Source organism: Ovis aries, chromosome 13, assembly GCF_016772045.2.
Source record: "Ovis aries strain OAR_USU_Benz2616 breed Rambouillet chromosome 13, ARS-UI_Ramb_v3.0, whole genome shotgun sequence".
Taxonomy (NCBI): Eukaryota; Metazoa; Chordata; class Mammalia; order Artiodactyla; family Bovidae; genus Ovis; species Ovis aries.
The window spans coordinates 73395875-73416662 of record NC_056066.1 but is presented as its reverse complement, the minus strand read 5'-3'; the positions used below and the strand labels follow the sequence as shown (position 1 = coordinate 73416662).

At 45.6% G+C, this 20788-nt stretch overlaps 1 protein-coding gene across 4 annotated transcripts in view; it reads right to left on the bottom strand.

The window, feature by feature from the left end:
* STK4 (serine/threonine kinase 4) overlaps positions 1–20788 on the bottom strand; it is a 128668-nt gene that overhangs the window by 28711 nt on the left and 79169 nt on the right. For 3 of the 4 annotated variants that reach the window (XM_060397050.1, XM_060397051.1, XM_004014591.5), the window contains one exon: positions 4205–8466. The exons of the other annotated variant lie outside the window; for it this stretch is intronic. In XM_060397050.1, the coding sequence (XP_060253033.1) occupies positions 8308–8466 (159 nt within the window). In that variant the 3' untranslated portion in view covers positions 4205–8307. Of the gene's footprint in view, positions 1–4204; positions 8467–20788 lie in introns of those variants that run through there. 4 annotated transcript variants of the gene reach the window in all.

The following is a 20788-nucleotide window of genomic DNA, read 5'->3' as shown; positions in this document are numbered from 1 at the left end:
ACCACCCTTCATGTGTCTGGCAGACTACAGTTAAAGTGATTTCACATCCTTTATCTCATATACTTCTCACAATAACCCTGCAGGAAAGCAGCAACGGTAATAAAATAGTGTAATCATAATTGGGCAGATTCAGGAAACTAGTCATAGTCAAGAAGTAGTGAATAAAAAAGAGCAATGAATCAGGGATTCAGACTTGGGCTTCCTAATACTGCAGTGCTCTCACCTGGCATCACGGCCCACTGCCATCACTTCCTCTGCCAAACTTAACTCCCCAGGGATCGCTGAAGGAAGTGACTTTGAAATGTGGGTCCTGTTATGAATTTCTTCTTTCCTCTGGATTCTGGACGCTGCGCTTAGGTGCTGGCTGGGATGGTCCTTGATGACTACCAGCCTTCTTATTTCAGGCCAACCAAGTCCTGTGCCTCAGTGTAGAAAGAATTTTCCAGAAAGTTTTAATAAGCTGAGAAGCTAACCTCATATGGCAGGAGCCTTTGAGATGAAAAGGACAGTGTCTTTCAGAATCATGACTGCTAGAAACGAGGAGCAGGACAAGGATGGGTGTTGACTGGTACCCTTTTTCCAAAGGAATAGGTTCAGAACCTTCAGGAAATCCAAGCATTGAGGAGGGACTGGGCACAGCTTGCTCTTGGAGTCAGATCTGGTTCAGATATTGGCTCCACCACTTACCAGTTGCATGACCTTGGATGGGACCTGTTGGTCTCCAAGAAGCCCATCTCAGAGTCAACCTCCAACTGGGTTGGTAGCCAAAGCCCAGTTCTTCCTCCCTTCTCGGATTGGTAAAGTTCTTTCAGTTACAAGTTACAGAAACCCAACAAGGTGTCCTAAGTACAGGGGTTCCAGAGGTTCAACTGAGGTCACCAGCTCCTCTCTCCCTGTTCTACTTTCCTATGTTGGCTTGTTCTCAGGTGGGAAGGTATGAAAATTATTTGTATGTGATGGGAGACTGAGCATTACCATGTGGTTCAGAGTAAAGAATACGGGCTCTGAGGCCAAAGAGCCTTGGGCTTGAATCTCTTCTACTAGGAGCTGTGTGATCTTCAGCTCAGTCCAGTCGCTCAGTCGTGTCCAACCCTCAGTGACCCCATGAATTGCAGCACGCCAGGCCTTCCTGTCCATCACCAACTCCCGGAGTTCACTCAAACTCATGTCCATCGAGTTGGTGATGCCATCCAGCCATCTCATCCTCTGTTGTCCCTTTTCCTCCTGCCCCCAATCCCTCCCAGTATCAGAGTCTTTTCCAGTGAGTCAACTCTTCACATGAGGTGGCCAAAGTACTGGAGTTTCAGCTTTAGCATCATTCCTTCCAAAGGACACCTAAGACTGATCTCCTTTAGAATGGACTGGTTGCATCTCCTTGCAGTCTATGGGACTCTCGAGTCTTCTCCAACACCACAGTTCAAAAGCATCAATTCTTCGGTGCTCAGCTTTCTTCACAGTCCAACTCTCACATCCATACATGACTACTGGAAAAACCATAGCCTTGACTAGACAGACCTTTGTTGGCAAAGTAATGTCTCTGCTTTTGAATATGCTATCTAGGTTGGTTATAACTTTCCTTCCAAGGAATAAGCGTCTTAATTTCATGGCTGCAATCACCATCTGCAGTGATTTTGGAGCCCCCCAAAATAAAGTCTGACACTGTTTCCCCATCTATTTGCCATGAAGTGATGGGACCAGATGCCATGATCTTCGTTTTCTGAATGTTGAGCTTTAAGCCAACTTTTTCACTCTCCTCTTTCACTTTCATCAAGAGGCTTTTTAGCTCCTCTTAACTTTCTGTCATAAGGGTGGTATCATCTGCATATCTGAGGTTATTGACATTTCTCCCGGCAATCTTGATTCCAGCTTGTGCTTCTCCCAGCCCAGGATTTCTCATGATGTACTCTGCATATAAGTTAAATAAGCAGGGTGAAAATATACAGCCTTGACATACTCCTTTTCCTATTTGGAACCAGTCTGTTGTTCCATGCCCAGTTCTAACTGTTGCTTCCTGACCTGCACATAGGTTTCTCAAGAGGCAAGTCAGGTGGTCTGGGATTCCCGTCTCTTTCAGAATTTTCCACAGTTTATTGTGATCCACACAGTCAAAGGCTTTGGCATAGTCAATAAAGCAGAGATAGATGTTTTTCTGGAACTCTCTTGCTTTTCCATGATCCAGTGGATGATGGCAATTTGATCCCTGGTTCCTCTGCCTTTTCTATAACCAGCTTGAACATCTGGAGGCTTGGAGAATTTTGAGCATTACGTTACTAGCATGTGAGATGAGTGCAATTGTGCAGTAGTTTGAGCATTCCTTGGCATTGCCTTTCTTTGGGATTGGAAGGAAAACTGACCTTTTCCAGTCCTGTGGCGATTGCTGAGTTTTCCAAATGTGCTGGCATATTGAGTGCAGCACTTTCACAGCATCATCTCTCAGGATTTGAAATAGCTCAACTGGAATTCCATCACCTCCACTAGCTTTGTTCGTAGTGATGCTTTCTAAGGCCCACTTGACTTCACATTCCAGGATGTCTGGCTCTAGGTGAGTGATCACACCATCGTGATTATCTGGGTTGTGAAGATCTTTTTTGCACAGTTCTTCTGTGTATTCTTGCCACCTCTTCTTAATATCTTCTGCTTCTGTTAGGTCCATAGCATTTCTGTCCTTTATCGAGCCCATCATTGCATGAAATGTTCCCTTGGTATCTCTAATTTTCTTGAAGAGATCTCTAGTCTTTCCCATTCTGTTGTTTTCCTCTATTTGTTTGCATTGATCTTAGCTGGATTTTTTCTTTGTGTGATCTTAGTTGGATTTTTTTTTGCCTCTCTGAGCTGTTCACTTGTCTTGATCTAATAAACTCCTACAACTCAAGAGTATTAATATCAAGTGAGATAATACATGTGAAAATGCCTGATACTGTAACATATTAACCCTCAAAATATACTCAGGAAAGAGAGCTCAGCAATCCCCTTCAGAGCTCGTGTTCTCCTTAGTAAAGCAACTCTGCACAGGGGGCACCTAGGAAAGGAAGTAGCTGCATGTCCAGAGATCACAAGTCAGGCTCATTCTTCTACTTGAGGCCCCAGCTGGGGTCAAGAAACCCGAATTTGAGTTCAGAATCAATGTGGTCGAATCTGGGGCCTCAGTTACATCATTCATCAAAGCAGGATGCTGGCTGAGACAAATGCTGAGGGATAAAGAGTAGCTACCCCATACACGTGCATGAGGCTGGATAGTGACCCTCTGATGGCCTCCGTCTTATCAGGAATAAACATCCAAACCCCATCCCATAGACCACATGGCCCTGCATGCCCCTGTCTCACCCCTCTGACCTCACCACCTACTCACCTCACCTACTCCTTCAAACACTCTGTTCCAGGAACAGTGACTGTCCTTCTAGCAAGTCAAGCTTTTGTTCTTGCCTCAGGGCCTTAGTTCTTGTTGTTCCTTCAGGTTGGAATGGGTATCGTCCATGCCTTCCACCTGGCTGGCTTCTTGTTATTCATTTCAAAAGTCATCTTTTCTGGGGCAGGCACAGATCCCTCTGTGTAGAGCTGTATTTCCCCCATCGCCACACACACACTGCTCTCAACCTTATTACTCTGCTTTATCTTTTATTTTATTTTGGCTGCATCAAGTCTTAGTTGCAGCACGTGGGCTCTTAGTCGAGGTGCACAGGCTTTTCTAACTAGAGAGAAGTTGCTTAGTTGCTCTGGGGCATGTAGGATCTTAGTTCCCCGACTAGGAATCACTCATGCCCCCTGCAATGGAAGCATGGAGTCTTAACCTCTGGATCACCTGGGAAATCCCCTCTTTTTCATTTTGTATTAGTGAGTTCAGGATGTTATTACCTCCTCCAGAAAAGCTTCCTTGGACATCCCAGAAGAACTGACTGTTGCTCCTTCCTCCTGTGTCTGCAGGCCGTGTACTTCCTTCTGCCATAAGATTGTCGATGTTGTGTGCTCGTGGGCTGGACTGACTCCCCGAGTGGCCTGCCAGAGCTGTGTCTGGTTCCATCTTTGAACCCCTGACAACTAGCTCCGTACCTGGCACGTAGCAGGTGTCCAACAAAAATTTACTCCCTACGCCACCTGCCTCTCCCCTGGCACTGGATTCTAGAACAAACACACACAGAGTCAGTGGTTCACAATACCATCATCCAGGCTGCAGATGGAGGATGCTGTTTTTAAAAAGAGAACAGTCTCTGGTCCAAAGGACAGTTTATTTAAAACAAAGGTGACAAAGTGGAGGAAGGAGGGAGAACAATTCTAACATAAAAGCACATAGGAAGCATCTCAATTTAAGAAAAAAAAAAGGGCAATGGAGGAAGCTATGTCTCATACATATACAAACTGCTGACCTCAATTGATTATTTACATCCAAACTTTATAAAATAGCATTTCAAGTCAGCACTTAAGCCAGTGTTATTAGTTTTTGTTACAAAAAGTTAAAGCTACAAACTTCACATTTTTAAGTTGTACGTCTGCAACAGCATTTAAGTTTTTTTTTTTTTCCAAGTTGGTCCGAGTGCAAGCTGGTGGAAGAGTTTTTCTTTCCCCCCTCAAACACAAAAAAGTACATCAATTCCAAATACAATGACTATAATCCTGATGAAAAGACAGACACAGTGCTTAAGAAAGGATGGGATGATAGGATGTGCACTGGGCAGGAACAATTTTCAGGTAAAAAAAAGGAGCTGCAGTCTTTAGAGGCAACATGGTATGCTAGAAAGGGCACTGGAAGAAAAGACCTGGATATGAGCTCTGGCTCTGCTGTATTCCAGTTACCCGACCTTGAGCAACAGACTTTACCTCTCGGAGCCTCAGTTTCCTTTTCCATAAAACGAGGACAAAGACACCTGTATCTCTCAGAGATACAAAGTTTTAGTAGATGTGGGGCTGTTCAGACTATCTCCTTCTTCTTAAGTGAGATTTGGTACTTTGTATCTTTCAAGGAATTTGTCTGTTTTATTTAAGTTGTTCATAAAATTGTTACTAGCCTTTTAGTATCTATGGGGTCTATACTGGTGTCACCTCTCTCATTCCTGATACCAGTAAGTGCTATTGAGTTTGAAATGGTATAATAAATTGCTGGCAGCAGGTGCTAGGTAAATGTTTCCTAGGTCAGAACCTACAGCTTCAAGGAATCAAGGCCATAGTTCTTAAGTTGCTTCAGAGTATTGGTTCTGTCTATATCTATCTATTTATCCATCACACCAAACATTTATCCACCAGTCCATCTATCTGTCTATCAGCTGGTGGCTGGGAGAACAGACAACAAAAAATAAAAATAGAAATTTGCTGCAAAATTTACTGATGAGGAAGCAATGAAGATATTCCTGGAGGATCTGAGATTTTTAAAAGACACAGTTAGGTCTGGGTCATTGTTTATCAGAGGAGAACAAGCGAGAGGCCCAGAGTTCCGTGGAAGCTGGAGTCACAAACGATTGAAGCTCAGGGCTCTACAGGAAGCCAGCGACCTATCATGAATTTAGTATCCAAGGAAAAAATGGCTAGGATTGACTTCTCTGCCTTCCTGGCATAAGAAAACAAACACACCTTGTCAGAAAATCTGTCTCATCCAAAATAAACTGACTTCTGGCCAAAGGGCTCTGTCTAGCTCAGCTGGAGAGCGATGCGCTTTTTGGACCAGCATGGTGGACGCACACAAGGAGCTGAAACAAAATAAACTTCAGATCAAGACTCATCACCCGAGAATATTTATGGGGAAAAACTGAACCTTCTGTTACTTGGATCTAGCTTAGGAAGGGAGAAAATGGGCATTCCTTTCCTGTCTGGCCAAGTGCAAAATCCTTTAAAAAAACAAGAAAGAGAGGGGGAGGGAGGGAGAGAGGGAAACTGAGGCAGGACTGTTAATTAGCACAGCAGATGATATAGGGAAATTCATGCTCCATACTTGGTTTTTTAACTCACTTGACTGTCAGACTTGACTGATTCAGTGGTTTCCCAACCCCAAAATGCCAGCCTGGGTTTTTTTAGTCTGTGCAAGAAAAGCAGTCACTTCATTTTTAAGAAGGCTGGTTGGATAAACAACAAGGTCTCACTGTATAGCACAGGGAACTATATTCAATATCCTGCGATAAAATACAGTGGGAAAGAGTATGAAAAAGCATGTGTAACTGAGTCACTTCACTAACAGCAGAACCAACAAAACACTGTAAATCAACTATATGTGAATAAAATAACATTTTTAAAAAGACTTGTGGTTTTCCTATTCCCTGTAAATACTGGTCCCACTTGGTGATGCTATGAATCCTGATTCTATCACTTACTAGGTGTACCACCTACGGAAAGAACTTTTTTTCTCTCTGAACTTGCTTCATCCTCTATGAAATGGAGATAAAATACTTAATTCACAGAGTTATTGGGGAGGTTGGAGCTGACATAAAGAGCCTACCTACCTAGCTCAGTGCCTGGCACAGAGTAAGTGGTCCTGATTGCTAGCTGCCCTTTATTATTATAGCAGGATCCTCAAATTGCCCTCTGTTCTCTGTATCTGCCAAGTAGCTGCATAACTGGCCAAGCCCTGCAGACAAGCAATGGCCCCTTGCCTTTTCAATAACTTGCTGTCACTGCAAAGAACAGAATCTGGCCACAGAAGAGGAACATCCCTGACTCTCCACTGATTCCCAGGTTTGGGCAGCAAGAGCAACAATGGAGTCAAATTACAGTATCCTTAGGTGCAACCCAGTCACGGCTCCCCTATCTGAGGGGAAGACGTTCTGAAAAATAAAAAGGCAGTTGCCTTTCCCAACTGTCTGCTCTCGGCCATGTGACTAAGGGCCAAAGCTGCAGAGGGATGGCTCAGTGCTGTCTGTTGCAAAACCCTATGACCTGCTTTAGGCTCTGCGTCTACCTGTGTGATGCTCGTGTGCTACCTGGCAGATGCCGTAGAACTTGTGGGATGGCTGAAACGGAATGATCTTGGCTCCCTGTGGGAATCTCTTCACAGCCAGTCGCCTACTGAAGAGACAAAGGCAGGCAAGTTCCCATTAGCAGGGTTCCCTGGAACCTTACCAAGATGGACGTGAGCGTCTTCCTTCAGAGAAGGGGCTGCTTAGCCCAGTGAAGCAGGAGCGAAGGGCCCCACCATCCAGTCCCAGTGCTTTCTTTCATTTGCTTCATGATTTGGGCCATGTCACTTCCCTGCTCTGGGCTGCCATCAGGCCAGATGATATCTACACGGTCCCTTCCAGCTTTGGCATCCTACACATCTTGGTTGAGTCTCCTGGAGGACAAATCTTGGTCTGATATTCATTAACCCTTTCCAGACCCCAAGCAGAAAAATGAAAAAAGAAAAGAGTCACATGTTTGAATGTGGTCACAAAAGCAACGCCCCCTACCCGTCTGTAAGGAACATGGAGCAAAATGCCACGGGTGTCACCTTCACGTGAATGACGAGAACTTGGAAAGCCTTTTCCCCTTTTGCAGACTGAATGCAGCCCCACTTTGCAGGGAGTTCCGGGTAGGCCTGTGCCCTCGCTTGGATCACGTCTCCTCTTAAGGCACTGGGCAGTGTCTGTGCTGTGACTCTAGGCAGCTGGGAGAGTGGAGGTGGATGAAAGGTGTTGAAACTGCAAAGGCCAAGCTCGCAAGGAGGGTGCCAGGCTTCTCCTGGGACTCAGAAAGCCAATGCAAATTGTCCTTCCCAGGACATCACTAATAGCTCTGGAAGCCAGGGGTGGCCCGCGTAAGGCTGAAAGCGTGGCGAAGGAACTGACCCCGACCTCATCTGTTCAGCACAGCCCAGCCAGAGGGTGAGGCCGGCTCCAGGGTGTGGAGGGCCTCGAAGCCTCCTGGTGTCCTCTGCCCTCGTGTTCCATAGTACCGTCATCTTACAGAAAAGAGGCAACTGTTTTAAAACTGTACCTGTACAGAGATGCCACCACACCACGTGGGGAATCTAGTTATAATTTATATATATATGTGCATATTTATATATATTTTTTAAAAAAGTCTTCCAGAAAGAACCACTGAAAGCTACTGGGAGAAGAAAAACAAAGAGACCACGTGACACTTTCCCAGCTCTCACTCGACGAGGAGTCTCTGGTTCTGGGGTGGGAAAGTCTGAGGTTCAAAGCGCCCGCATGAGTCCTGGGAAATGATATATACCTGTCCACTTCAAATACACACGGCGGGGTGGCGTGCTGACTGGCTCTGCAGCCTTGGCTGCTGGTGCACCTTCTTGGTTCCTGAGTTCGCAGAGGGGGCTCTGGAGAGATGAGGGAGGCGAGCTGGAGGGGCGAGTGAGCCGGAGTTCACTGGCGGCCTGGGGCTGGGCCGCCCTCAGAAGTTCTGCTGCCGCCGCTTCTTGGCCTCAATGGCGTCCAGGATGGGCTGCCGCTTCGACTGGTACTTCTGCCGGATCTCCTCAATCTCCTGCTCCATCATGGGGTCCAGGGCCAGGAGCCTCTTCTGAAGGTCTTCCACCGTCCAGCTCTTCAGCTACAACAGAGGCAGACAGCACAGTCACAACAAGGCCCGGGCCAGTGGCTTCTGGAAACAACCTATCCTAGGAAGAGGTCTTCTCTTTTTTTGGGGGGTGGGGGGACTGCGCCACTTGGCTTGTGGGATCTTAGTTCCCTGACCAGGGACTGACCAGCACCCTTGGCTTTGAACATGGGAATACCAGGGAAATCCCCCTCGGAAAGGGTTCTAAGTGCTAATCTCTGATTTACTGTTCCTTGACCAGGAACCTAATGAATGAGACTTTCACCTCCCCTCTCTCTTGTAAGTTAATTACACTGGATTCATGGTTAGGGCACTACTAGAACAGTACCTTGGTATATAATCAGCAGAACGGCTCCCTCCTAGCTCTCATCCTACCCGGAAGATGGCTGTGTGCACGGTGGCCATGTCTCCTGGATGCTGCACCAGGACAGCTGCTCTCCCCACCATCCCGCCTCCACACACTGTCTTGGCAATAGCACACTGGTCATCGCTGGCATCTACTGGGGGCACCACTCTAAGTAAGCACTTGTGTTTCAGGAATACAGACACAAACCCTGAGTGTGGGCGGGGGGTGGGGGGTAGTTGGAGAAGCCCTGAAACTTCTAAGATGAAGCTTCCATCAGGCAGAGAGAGAAAAAAAAGAGGACCTAATATCTACATTAATAACAAAGGTGAACGTTTCCCCAGTGCTCTCCACGTACCAGACACTTGAGTGCTTGATGTATATTAATATTATACATCCATTAATTCAATCCTCATGACAATTCTGTGATTTCAGTGTATTATCCCTACATTACAGATGAACAAGCCAAGGAAGAGGGTGGCTCATGACCTGCCCAATGTCTCATGGGCAAGAAGTGGCAAAGTCAAGGGACTTTCCTGGTCGTCCAGGGGTTGGGACTTTGCCTTCCAAGGTAGTAGGGTGTGGGTTCGATCCCTGGTTGGGGGAGCTAGAATCCCATGTTTCTCAACTAAAAAACCAAAACATAAGAATGGAAGCAATAGTAGAACAACTTCAATAAAGGCTTAAAAAAAAAAAAATGGTCCACATCAAAAAAATCTTTGGAAAAAAAAGAAAAGAAGTGGCAGAGTCAAGATTCAAACCCAGAGTCCCCTCTTAAGCAGCACTGGAAGAAGGCAGATTGGCAGAGCACGGGCTTGAGAACCCACTCAACCTCTGTCGGAAACATGGTTCCGCCTTGTGCAGATGCTGCGGGACTCCAGCCAGTGACCAGTCTCTCGGGGCTTCCTCACCTACGGAAGTGGGACCACAGGGCCTCACCCCGTTTATTGTAAGAATTAAATGAGACCGGGGTTGCCGGGTTGCTGGCACAGCGCCCGGAGCCCCGTGTGCTTCAAGATGGCAGTGCGTGTGACAACACACGCTCCTGGCCACGGCCGGGGGGCACCACCTCCCACCTGGGTCTGCAGCTGCCGGGCACGTGCCCTCGTGGCCGTGGCATCTGTGTGGAGTGTCCACTGCATCAGAGCGAGGCCAGGCCAGGCGCGCAGGCGCGGGAAGGAGTGCCAACATTCTCCACAGCAGGTGGTGAGATTCTGTGAGCTCACGGCCAGCTGACAGGCGCCGTGCTTCAGGAAAAAAAGGTTCACTCAAGCGTCACAGGAGATTTATAGACTCATCGGCTTTCCCGGCCCCTTCCTGAGGCCTCAGCAGGGGAGGGGGGTCGAAAGGTGGGTGAAGGAACCTCTTTCTGTCCCCTCTCCCTTTAGAGGGTGGAGTGGGAAGCGCTCCAGCGGCCTCGGCAGAAATGGCTTAATGACCAGTCACCACAGGAATGTCCCTTGGCCCGCTTCAGGGAGGCGGACTGAGACGTGAGAAAAGCCGCACAGTTCAAGACGAAAGGTTCTTTGTGAAGTGAGAATGAAAAGACTCGAGAGGGTGGGGGAATGCTGGAAAGTCGCGCTGAAAAACTCCATCTTGCTTCCAGCCTGTGTGGCTTTATACCATCTCGGAGGTTGGTATTCTTGGCCCAGGGACACCCCAGAAAGCGATGCTTGCCTAGTCTTTAGCTTTTTTTTTGGAGCCCTTCTCCAAAGATAGGACACCTCAAACCTAAAACTGGATGTTACTAACAGCTCAGGACAGATCCTAACTGCGCTGGCTGTGTCGCCTTGGACAAATAACTTGACCTCTTTGAGCCTCACTTTTCTCCTCTGGAAAACAGACAATACCAGTTCCTCCACCCTTGGGCTGAAATGAGAATTAGATGAGTTCATAATAGGTGTGGCGCTCACAGTGCAGGACTTCCTTGTCGCGTGTATCTGGTGGATAGTTCAGTTCAGTTCAGTTGCTCCGTCGTGTCCAACTCTCTGCGACCCCATGAATTGCAGCACGCCAGGCCTCCCTGTCCATCACCAACTCCTGGAGTTCACTCAAACTCACGTCCATCGAGTTGGTGATGCCATCCAGCCATCTCATCCTCGGTCGTCCCCTTCTCCTCCTGCCCCCAATCCCTCCCAGTATCAGAGTCTTTTCCAATGAGCCAACTCTTCGCATGAGGTGGCCAAAGTACTGGAGCTTCAGCTTTAGCATCATTCCTTCCAAAGAAATCCCAGGGCTGATCTCCTTCAGAATGGACTGGTTGCATCTCCTTGCAGTCCAAGGGACTCTAAAGTCTTCTCCAGCACCAAAGTTCAAAAGCATCAATTCTTCGGCACTCAGCCTTCTTCACAGTCCAACTCTCACATCCATACATGACCACAGGAAAAACCATAGCCTTGACTAGACGGACCTTAGTCAGCAAAGTAATATCTCTGCTTTTGAATATACTATCTAGGTTGGTCATAACTTTTCTTCCAAGGAGTAAGCGTCTTTTAATTTCCTGGCTGCAGTCACCATCTGCAGTGATTTTGGAGCCCCCCAAAATAAAGTCTGACACTGTTCCCACTGTTTCCCCATCTATTTCCCATGAAGTGATGGGATCAGATGCCATGATCTTCGTTTTCTGAATGTTGAGCTTTAAGCCAACTTTTTCACTCTCCTCTTTCACTTTCATCAAGAGGCTTTTTAGCTCCTCTTCACTTTCTGCCATAAGGGTGAGTCATCTTAGCATGTCACAAATGGTAGCTATCAATGTTATTAATAACTGTGATTTTTGTTGCTGTTAATATTATTAACAATATTATTAGAACCTCTCTAACCCCCCCTCATGACTTGGTGACTAAACAATAACAAATCTCTTATCAATAAGCTGTTCCTACAATCTCTGATCCAAACCAGTCAAACGAGTGAAAATGAAACTATACTACTCTATTTTGCGTTAACAGTGCCTAAGGGCTGGGGCTTTCCCACAATGCCTGTTAAAACAAGTCTTTATAGTTTAATAAAATAGTTTTCATCCATCCATTTATCAAACATTCACTGAATACCTACTATGGCCTAGGCACTGTCCAAGGCACAGAGGACACTTCAGTGAAAAGAAAAACAAAAACTCCCCAAATCGTTGCCCTTGTGAAATTTACATTTTAGTAAAGTGAGACAGACATACAGCAAGTAACACAATAAATCAGTAAATGACTCAGATTAGAAGGTGATACAAAAAATAAAAGAAAAACATACAGTGAAGAGAGGGGAGTTGGGAATTGGGGTGGGAGGCTTACTTCTGGTCCATCCATTCAGATAAAAACTCAGTGGCAGGACTTCCCTGGTGGTCCAGGGGCTAAGACTGAGCTCCCAATGCAGGAGGCTCGGATTCAACTCCTGGTCAGGGAACTAGATCCCACGTGCTGAAACTATGAAGATTTCTCATACAGTAACTAAGACCCAGAGCAGCCAAATAAATAAATAAAAACAAACAAGTATTCTTTTAAAAATAAATGAAAAAGAAAAGAAAGAAAGTTGCTGGAACTGCACTGGCTTGCCAGCTTGTCCTGCCACTTTAGGGAGCCCCTCCTCCCTCTAGGCCTCAGTTTCCCTGCCTGTAAGAAAGGGCTGCCTAGATGATCTTAAAGGTCTTTTGAAATTCATTGTTTCTCAAAGTACAACCCATGGGTCACCTGCATCAGAATCACTTGTTGAAAATGCAGACTCCTGTGTCCCTAGTCAGAGCTACTTCATCAGGCTCCCTGGGAGGGGAGGGGCAGGGCTTCAGACGCTAAAGATGCTCTTCAGGTGTTTCTTATAAGCCGTCAAGTGGGATAAGCCCGATCCTACATCTTCCTTCTCATTTTCCTGCCAGTGAAATTCTCACAGTCATTGGTGTGTGTGTGTGTGTCTGTGTGTCTGTGTGTCTGTGTGTGTGTGTCTGTGTGTCTGTGTGTGTCTGTGTGTGTGTGTGTCTGTGTCTGTGTCTGGTCGAGGCTTCTAGGTTTCCAATGTCTTTGGGGATCTTTTGCCCTTGATTCTAATCTTTGGGCAACAACAAACACCCTGACTTTATCTCAGCCAGCTTCAGATTGCTCTAAGTCCCTGGGAGCTTAAACTTACACCTGACCTATTAGAACACGCCCAGCCAGTCACACCATCCAGATACGGATTTTTCTGAAAATGAGCTCAAGAGAATGGCTTTATGGCTCCGAGTATAGCATTTCACCGTCGTGGTCCTGGGTGGCATAAATAAATTTCAAATGGATTTCCTGAAGTAAAAGTTCTGCGGCAGCCAGCATCCTCGGAGAGTAAATGCTCACACTGACCACACAGGCAGCTTGAGGGGTTTTCACTAGCTAAAGGGAGGGTCACCGTTTAGCATCTCCTCTCTACCCTGCAACCCCCACAATTCTACCTTTAGACCAGAATTCTCCTCTGAACTCCAGACTCACACACCCCAATCAGATCCTGCCAGCTATCTCAGCCCCTCAACACATCCAGACCAAAAGTCTTGAGACCTACCCTTCCCTCACCTCCAAACCTCTTCTCCTTCCTCCCCAGTCTTCCCTGTCTCAGGAATGGTGCCCCCATCCTCCCAGATGCTCAAAATCATCCCTGATTCTCCTCTTTCTGTCACCACCTCTCTGTGCACATCCAATCCTCCGATCTCTGAAATACTCGTTAAGACTCAAATCCAACCATTCTTTTCATCTCTGCCTTCAACCCTTCAATTCAGGCCACCAACATCTCCTGCTGCTGCTGCTGCTGCTAAGTCACTTTAGTCAGGTCCAACTCTGTGCGACCCCATAGACGGCAGCCCACCAGGCTCCCCCATCCCTGGGATTCTCCAGGCAAGAACACTGGAGTGGGTTGCCATTTCCTTCTCCAATGCGTGAAAGTGAAAAGTGAAAGTGAAGTCGCTCAGTCATGCCCAACTCTTAGCAACCCCATGGACTGCAGCCTACCAGGCTCCTCTGTCCATGGGATTTTCCAGGCAGAGTACTGGAGTGGGGTGCCATTGCCTTCTCCGCAACATCTCCTAGCCACAAATAAAAATACAGAAATGAGCTGCCCTTATGTTGCCTACTGCACTTAGGAAAAAAATCCAACAATTCACCAGGGTCTACAATGGCCCTACACCTCTGGCCCATCGTCCCCTCCAACTTCCTTACCTGCTGCTGCCCAGGACCCTCTAGCTAAGCTTTATTTTAGATTGTCAGATATACTTTTCTGGCCTCAAAGGCTATGCAGCTAATGATCCTTCTGCATGGATGGCTTGTCCCCAGCTCTTCCTTATCCTTTAGGCCTCAGCTCAGGGGTGAACTCCTCCAGAGAACTCGAGCAAGCCTTCTCTGACCATCTCATCCAGAACAGCTGCTGGAGGAGTGGGTGGGTTTAGGGGAAGAGCAGTGGCTTTGAGTCAGGTGGCCCTGGTTCCACGGGAGCTGCGCCCTTGCGAGCTGGATGGCCCTGGACAAGTCTCTGCTACGTGCTTCACCTGTCTTTTTCAAAGGAGGACAACAGGATTTTCCCGAGGGCAGCTGTGAGGCTTAGAGGGGCTGGTCAAGTACAGAGCATAGTGTCTGGTGCACACGGAAAGAAAAGAGGGCAAGTGGGAGCTGCCACCTTAAATCTTTAAAAAAAAATGGACCAAATAGGTTAGTAAAAGAAAGAGTGGCTGCTGTTCTAAGAACTGAGCTTGGTGAGCTCAGTGTGGCACAGGACACACACCCCACTCACAGACGCATCTCCAGTGAGCTCGGTGCATGCATGCGTGCGTGTGAAGTCGCTTCAGTCCTGCTCGACTCTTTGTGACCCTAATGGACTGCAGCCCGCTAGGCTCCTCTGTCCAAGGGATTCTCCAGGCAAGAATACTAGAGTGGGTTGCCATGCCCTCCTCCCAGGATCTTCCTGACCCAGGGATGGAACCCGGGTCTCTTGTGTCTCCAGCACTGGCAAACAGGCTCTTTACCACTAGCACCACCTGGGAAGCCCAAACTCTGTGGGAGAAACCCCAAATCAGATGGACCTGGCTTGTTTCTTCGGAGCCAGAGGACAGCCAAGTCCTCAGCTTCCAAGCATCACGATGTATCCATGAGGCTGACGGGAAGTGACTTCTTCTCAAATGGCCTTAGCAACTCTGAGATTCTGAATGGCACTGTGTCAACGTCAGTTGCACAAGTGGCCTCAAGAACAACCGAGAAGATCCGGCTGGTGTGTCATCACACGCGACAAGTCACAGAGATTACAATGACAATGAGCAGAGTCACTGGAATCAGCAGAGTCAGGCTAAACTAAGCATATCAGCATGTACGGCAGAGTTCCTTCCTGCCTCTGCAATGAGGCCCATAGTGAACACACAACCCAAGGTACAGGGTGTGGACCTATCTCTAGGTCCTCCTCTGTGGCTACCAGAAACTCTCACCTTAGAAATCTATCGCGAGAATGGTGTCACAATATGTCCCTAAAAAAGAAACTCAAGCACATCATCTTTTCAGGACAGGTGAGTCAGGCTGATGTCCTGGCATGGGTGATGTTCTACTGTGGCCAAGAACCGTGAAAGAACACACCTTTGGAATGTGCAAGATGACAAGGAAGCTCGACAGAGGCTAAAAGTTGGAGGAAGCTATCAGGATGCCACTCCAAAATTTATTTATTTATTGGATTGTGCTGGGTCTTATTTGTGAAATGTGGGTCTTCAATCATTGCGGCATGTGGGATCTAGTTCTGCAACAGGGGATGGAACCCAGGCCTCCTACAATGGGAGTGCAGAGTCTCAGCCACTGAACTGCGAGGGAAGTCCCTACTCCATGTCTTTAACACCCTCCCCTAGATGGTTAGCCAAAGTGCAACAGAGAAAACACATAAACATCAGGCAAAAGGCATTGAAGACACTGATTTAGATCCACCAAAGATAGGTAGCCTTTCTTGATGTGACCTTGTCTCCATCTAGGGGTGGATTCAAGACTGGAGACTGGGGACTTTAGTAAGATAAGATTCCTAGATGATGCATCACCTCTCAGCAGGTGAGAAGATAGTGATGCAGAAAAGCAAGGATGCTGACAAGTAAATGACAGCTTGTGTGGATTAAGCAAGCACTGGGCCATTCCATTTCAAAAGATCTTGCTCCTTAAAGCCTTGTGAGAATTTTAAGTGACTGCCTCTGATTCAAATTACTGTCATGCCAAATCACGCTTCCACCTTATAAAATCTTCCTCATGCCTCTCCAATAAGGAAGAAAAGTGGCAAAACTGTTACCAGTAAATTATTTCTGCAATCCCATTCTGAGTTTATGATGCCTTCGAATCAATACATGGAACTGTTACCAGAATTCTAACCAAAGAAGACATGACTGCAAGTCTGTAAAGTATTTACTAAGATGACTGGAATGAAATGCAGGCTTTGAGCCTGGGTGAGACAAACAAATCTGGCTCCATGCAGGGATGGTGAGACAATGACAAGAGCTTTGACAGGGGTCAGAAGATTGGCCTCAGATAACCCGCAGATTGCATCCAAAGAGCCTCCCACTCAGAGAGGGCTCAGTATCAATCTGTGTGTGTGCGAGTGAAGGATTAATTTGACAAATGGTACAAACAAAAGGTGGGCTTTCCAGGTGGCTCAGTGGTACAAAATCTGCCTGCAATACAGGAGATCCAGGCTTGATCCCTGGATCAAGAAGATTCCCCTGGAGAAGGAACTGGCAACCCACTCCAGTATTCTTGCCTGGAGAATTCCATGGACCGAGAAGTCTGGCGGGCTTCAGTCCATGGGGTGGCAAAGAGTTGGATATGACTTAGAGACTAAACAATAACAAAATAAAAAGACAATGTTTCTTTAAATAATGGGGTTTTACTATAGTATATAGTACTTGCATTCTCTTAGTTATTTGTGATTTTCTCAAAGTCTTCCTTAAACTTCCATGACAAAATGGAATTTTGAAGTAGTACTTTCACATGCTTAGAATTTATTCCAACTCTGTTCTGGCATGAACTTTCACAGCTTACTCTGAAAATCACAGTGCACCTGCTTCTTGTTGGTTTGGTTTGGTTCTGTGAGTTTTATAATAGTTGTTGGCCAAAAGTAGTCAGGTTTTGACCAAACCCAGATTTCCCCCGGACTTTATAAATGGGGCTTTTCACAGCAAAACCCCAAAAAGAAATTTCATACCCCAAATATAAAAGAATAATGGATCTCAAGATGTACTGCATTGCTAATATTTAACATTATAACTTTATAAAGGTGCAATGAGTACCAGCTCTGTGTCAGACACTTGTGCTTGGCTTGGACTGGGCAGGAATGCAGGTGATAGAGGGATATGACCAAGGAAGGGTGTATACGGGACAGAAAGTATATGGCAGGGTCCCTTCACACAAGAAGCAGAAATAAACAAGGCAGGTAAGTCACAGAACCAAGCTACAATATGAGGCATCACCGAGCAAGTGCCCAATGACTGCTAACGAGAGCTGCTGTGAACCGAGTGCTTATGTGCTCAGCCCTTTACGTGTATCACCTCATGGGAGCCTCAGACAAGCCCATGGGATAAGCATCCATTTTACAGAGGTGGAAACTGAGACTGAGGGAGATACAGGAATTTCTCCCCTGACCCCAGAACCAATAAATGTAAGTGATCAGGTTAGGACATGAACCCTTGCTTGGCTGAGAGCAAAGCCAAGCCCAGTCTGTATCAAGACAACATGTACTCCAGTTAAGAGAAGGAAGAATCCCTGTGGTCAGTGTCTCTGAGAGAAAGACTTTGTCTTTTTATACATCTATTGTGCACAGAAGGGGCACTAACTGAATCGTAGAACTTTAAAAAAATGAAATGCAAATCTTATTTCCAGTCACTATCACACCTGAGGCACAGGGAGCTAATAAAATTAGGTTGAGTAAATGAAGGGCTGTGTAAGTTCCTGTATCAGTATCACTAATAGCTACTGAAAATTCCTTTAAGTACCATAGTTTTTCATGCCTCCAGGCTTCTGCAGAACAGAATTCTGTCTTCGGTTTAGGGAATGCCCATTCAACCTTGCAGCCCAGCTCAACCCCCCACTCGTGTCTCTCTCCAATTCCCTTTTTCTTTTACTAAAAGTGGGAGTTGTTTAAGAGTGGGAACTACATCTATTTTCAGAGAGTCAGGACAGCATAAGAGAGTTCTCAATGAATATTTAATAAAGAAACAGATCCTTCAATCTTGAAGCTTTTGCATGAAAATGATACTGACTTTTTACTGGGTTCCAGCAATTACTAGTAAGACACTGGGCTTTGCAGAAGCTTTGAAAATGTGGAATCAATAAATAAGCCTGAGTATAATGTAAGAGTGTTAAATAAGGTTATGTCAGTTACTCCAGACTGATAAATGCAGGCCGAAATCAAAACAAATAGCTTATCCACTCATGATTGCAGTAAAGTTACAAGAGAAAATGGACAGAAAAATCCACGCTGGTCTTGACTGCTAACCACTGCTCTTTTAAGAAAAATTCTACTTTCAGAGGGGACTGAGACATATACATTACCATATGTAAAACAGATAACCAATGCGAGCTTGATGCAAATTTGATGCATGACGTAGGGCACCCAAAGCTGGTGCTCTGTGACAATCTGGTAGGATAGGGCGGGGAGGGAGGTGGGAGGGGGTCACAGGATAGAGGGGACACATGTATACCCATGGCCGATTCATACTCATGTATGGCAGAAACCATTACAATACTGTAAAGTAATCATCCTCCAATTAAACTAAATAAATTTTTTTAAGTGGCTCTAAATTGGTTTATAGATTGCACACTGAAGGAAGCCAAACTATAAAAGGAAAACTTTCAGGAAGTTAGCAAACATATAGCCTTCTAGAATAATGAAATGTTATAAAATAATTGTTGGTGCCTAAAGGAGAAGAGTATGGGAACAGAGCTGAATACGATGCCCCTGATATTTGAAAGCACTAAAGGGAGACATCAACAATATCATCATTCTTGTGAGGATATTAATCTTTCAGAGGATATGAAAACCTAAAGCACCACTGCACCAAGCAGCTGCTGTTTTAATGGAGCTGAATAATTCAGGAAAGGAGCAGCTAGTCACACAAGAATCCCTATCGGTTGTACCTTTGGACACTTTTTGGGGCTGGAAATTTCCAAGGTACCAAAAAGTCCAGGCTATTTTTCTCTCTTATCTTGCCAAATAAGAGAAGCTCAAAGAATCCTAAAGCAAACTCTGAAGACTGAAATATAAATTAATGTCACTTTATTTCATAGTCTCCAAAGGTATCTTCAGAGATAAATAAGACCCAATCTAAATACACTAAAATAACAATGTTTACAGAAAACTGGTAAAGAAGGAAAGTAAAAGCTCTCTGAGTAAGCTACTTTGCAGGCCTGAGTTTTTTCAGCGTGGGCTTTCTCAAAGTGGTAAAACTTGTAAGTGAACAGCACTCAATTTTTGGAAACCTCTATGAGTCTTACTGCTGGGTGCTCCCCTGTAATGGAGGATCAGAGATTTATAACCCAAATACCCACAAGCAAAGAAAGAAAGTGAAGTCTGACTATTTGCAACCCTATGGACTGTAGCCCGCCAGGGTCCTCCGTCCATGGAATTTTCCAGGCAACAGTACTGGAGTAGGTTGCCATTTCCTTTTCTAGGGGATCTTCCCGACCCAGGGATCGAATCCGGGTCTCCCACATTGCAGGCAGATGCTTTACCATCTGAGCCACCAGGGAAGCCCACCCACAAGGAAATACTCTCTCAATATCCTTGAATAAAAGGACTCTGCAACAAAAGCAGTTACGTTCTACCTGCAAGGCATGTCAGCATCTTTCTGCAATGGCCATCAAGTTTTGGGACCTAAATTCCTTGCAAAATTCTAGTCAAAAAGAAAAAAATTAGGTCTAGATAGATAGGGGTGTGTCTGTGTGTGTGTAAAATACTTTTTTATTCTGCCAAACCACAAAACTGCTAAACAGGGATTTTTGCCATTTTCTTTTCTTTTTCTGATTTAAGACTTTTTTTTTCAAAGTCATCTTTTTTTAGAAAACTAAATCAGAAAAATAAAAGTATTAATATGTATGTGTCCTAGATGCTTTGAGACAGTCCTTTATTCTTTTCCACCAATGTTTAATCGTTATGGATAATCAAATGTGATTTAATTCATGCCACGGTAATACTTTTCAAATGTGTATAACTTCAGAAACCAGAAAGCACTCTTTGTAAAGACCATGTGTCCTAGTTTTTTGGTTCAGAAATAGCGATCACCATATTCTTAGCAGTAAGCTCATCCAAGCTCAGAGTTAAAAACCACTTAACTCCTCTGGTGTAAAACTGTTCTCTAAAATTTGTGTCCCAAATATTTTCTATAATGAGCAAGCAGCATGAAGAAAGAAACTATCTCCAACCTGGGATCTGGCATAAAGTTTGGAATCATTAATGACGGAGCGGGAAGAATGCTGCTAATACTATGATGTACACGCTAATATGCTTCCCTTGTGGCTCAGCTGATAAAGAATCTGTCTGCAATGCAGGAGACCTGGCTACAATCCCTGGGTTGGGAAGATCCCCTGGAGAAGGGAAAGGCTACCCACTCCAGTATTCTGGACTGGAGAATTCCACGGACTGTATAGTCCATGGGATCGCAAAGAGTCAGAAACCGAGCGACTTTCACTCACTATGTAATATACGCTAATATGGCATGGGGAAGTCTGTTTCATGATTCAGATGATGTTGATACGTGTCTATAAACGGAGTCTTTTTACGCCCTCATTTTCTTAAACTTTATTCCCCTGGTGAAATATCTGACTGTTAATAGCACAAGTACATGGTTAGTACTGCTTTTGACTTGATAGTATTTCTTTGAAAAAGAACAGGGAGAGTGTTATCAGTTACCAATTTACTGCCTCTCAGCTCCAAAAGCACCCTTCTCTGCCATAAACAAACGCTCTTAAAGCACTTCTCCTTTCAAGCATATGTGATGTTAAGCTTTCTCAGAAGAGGCTGGAGGGACAG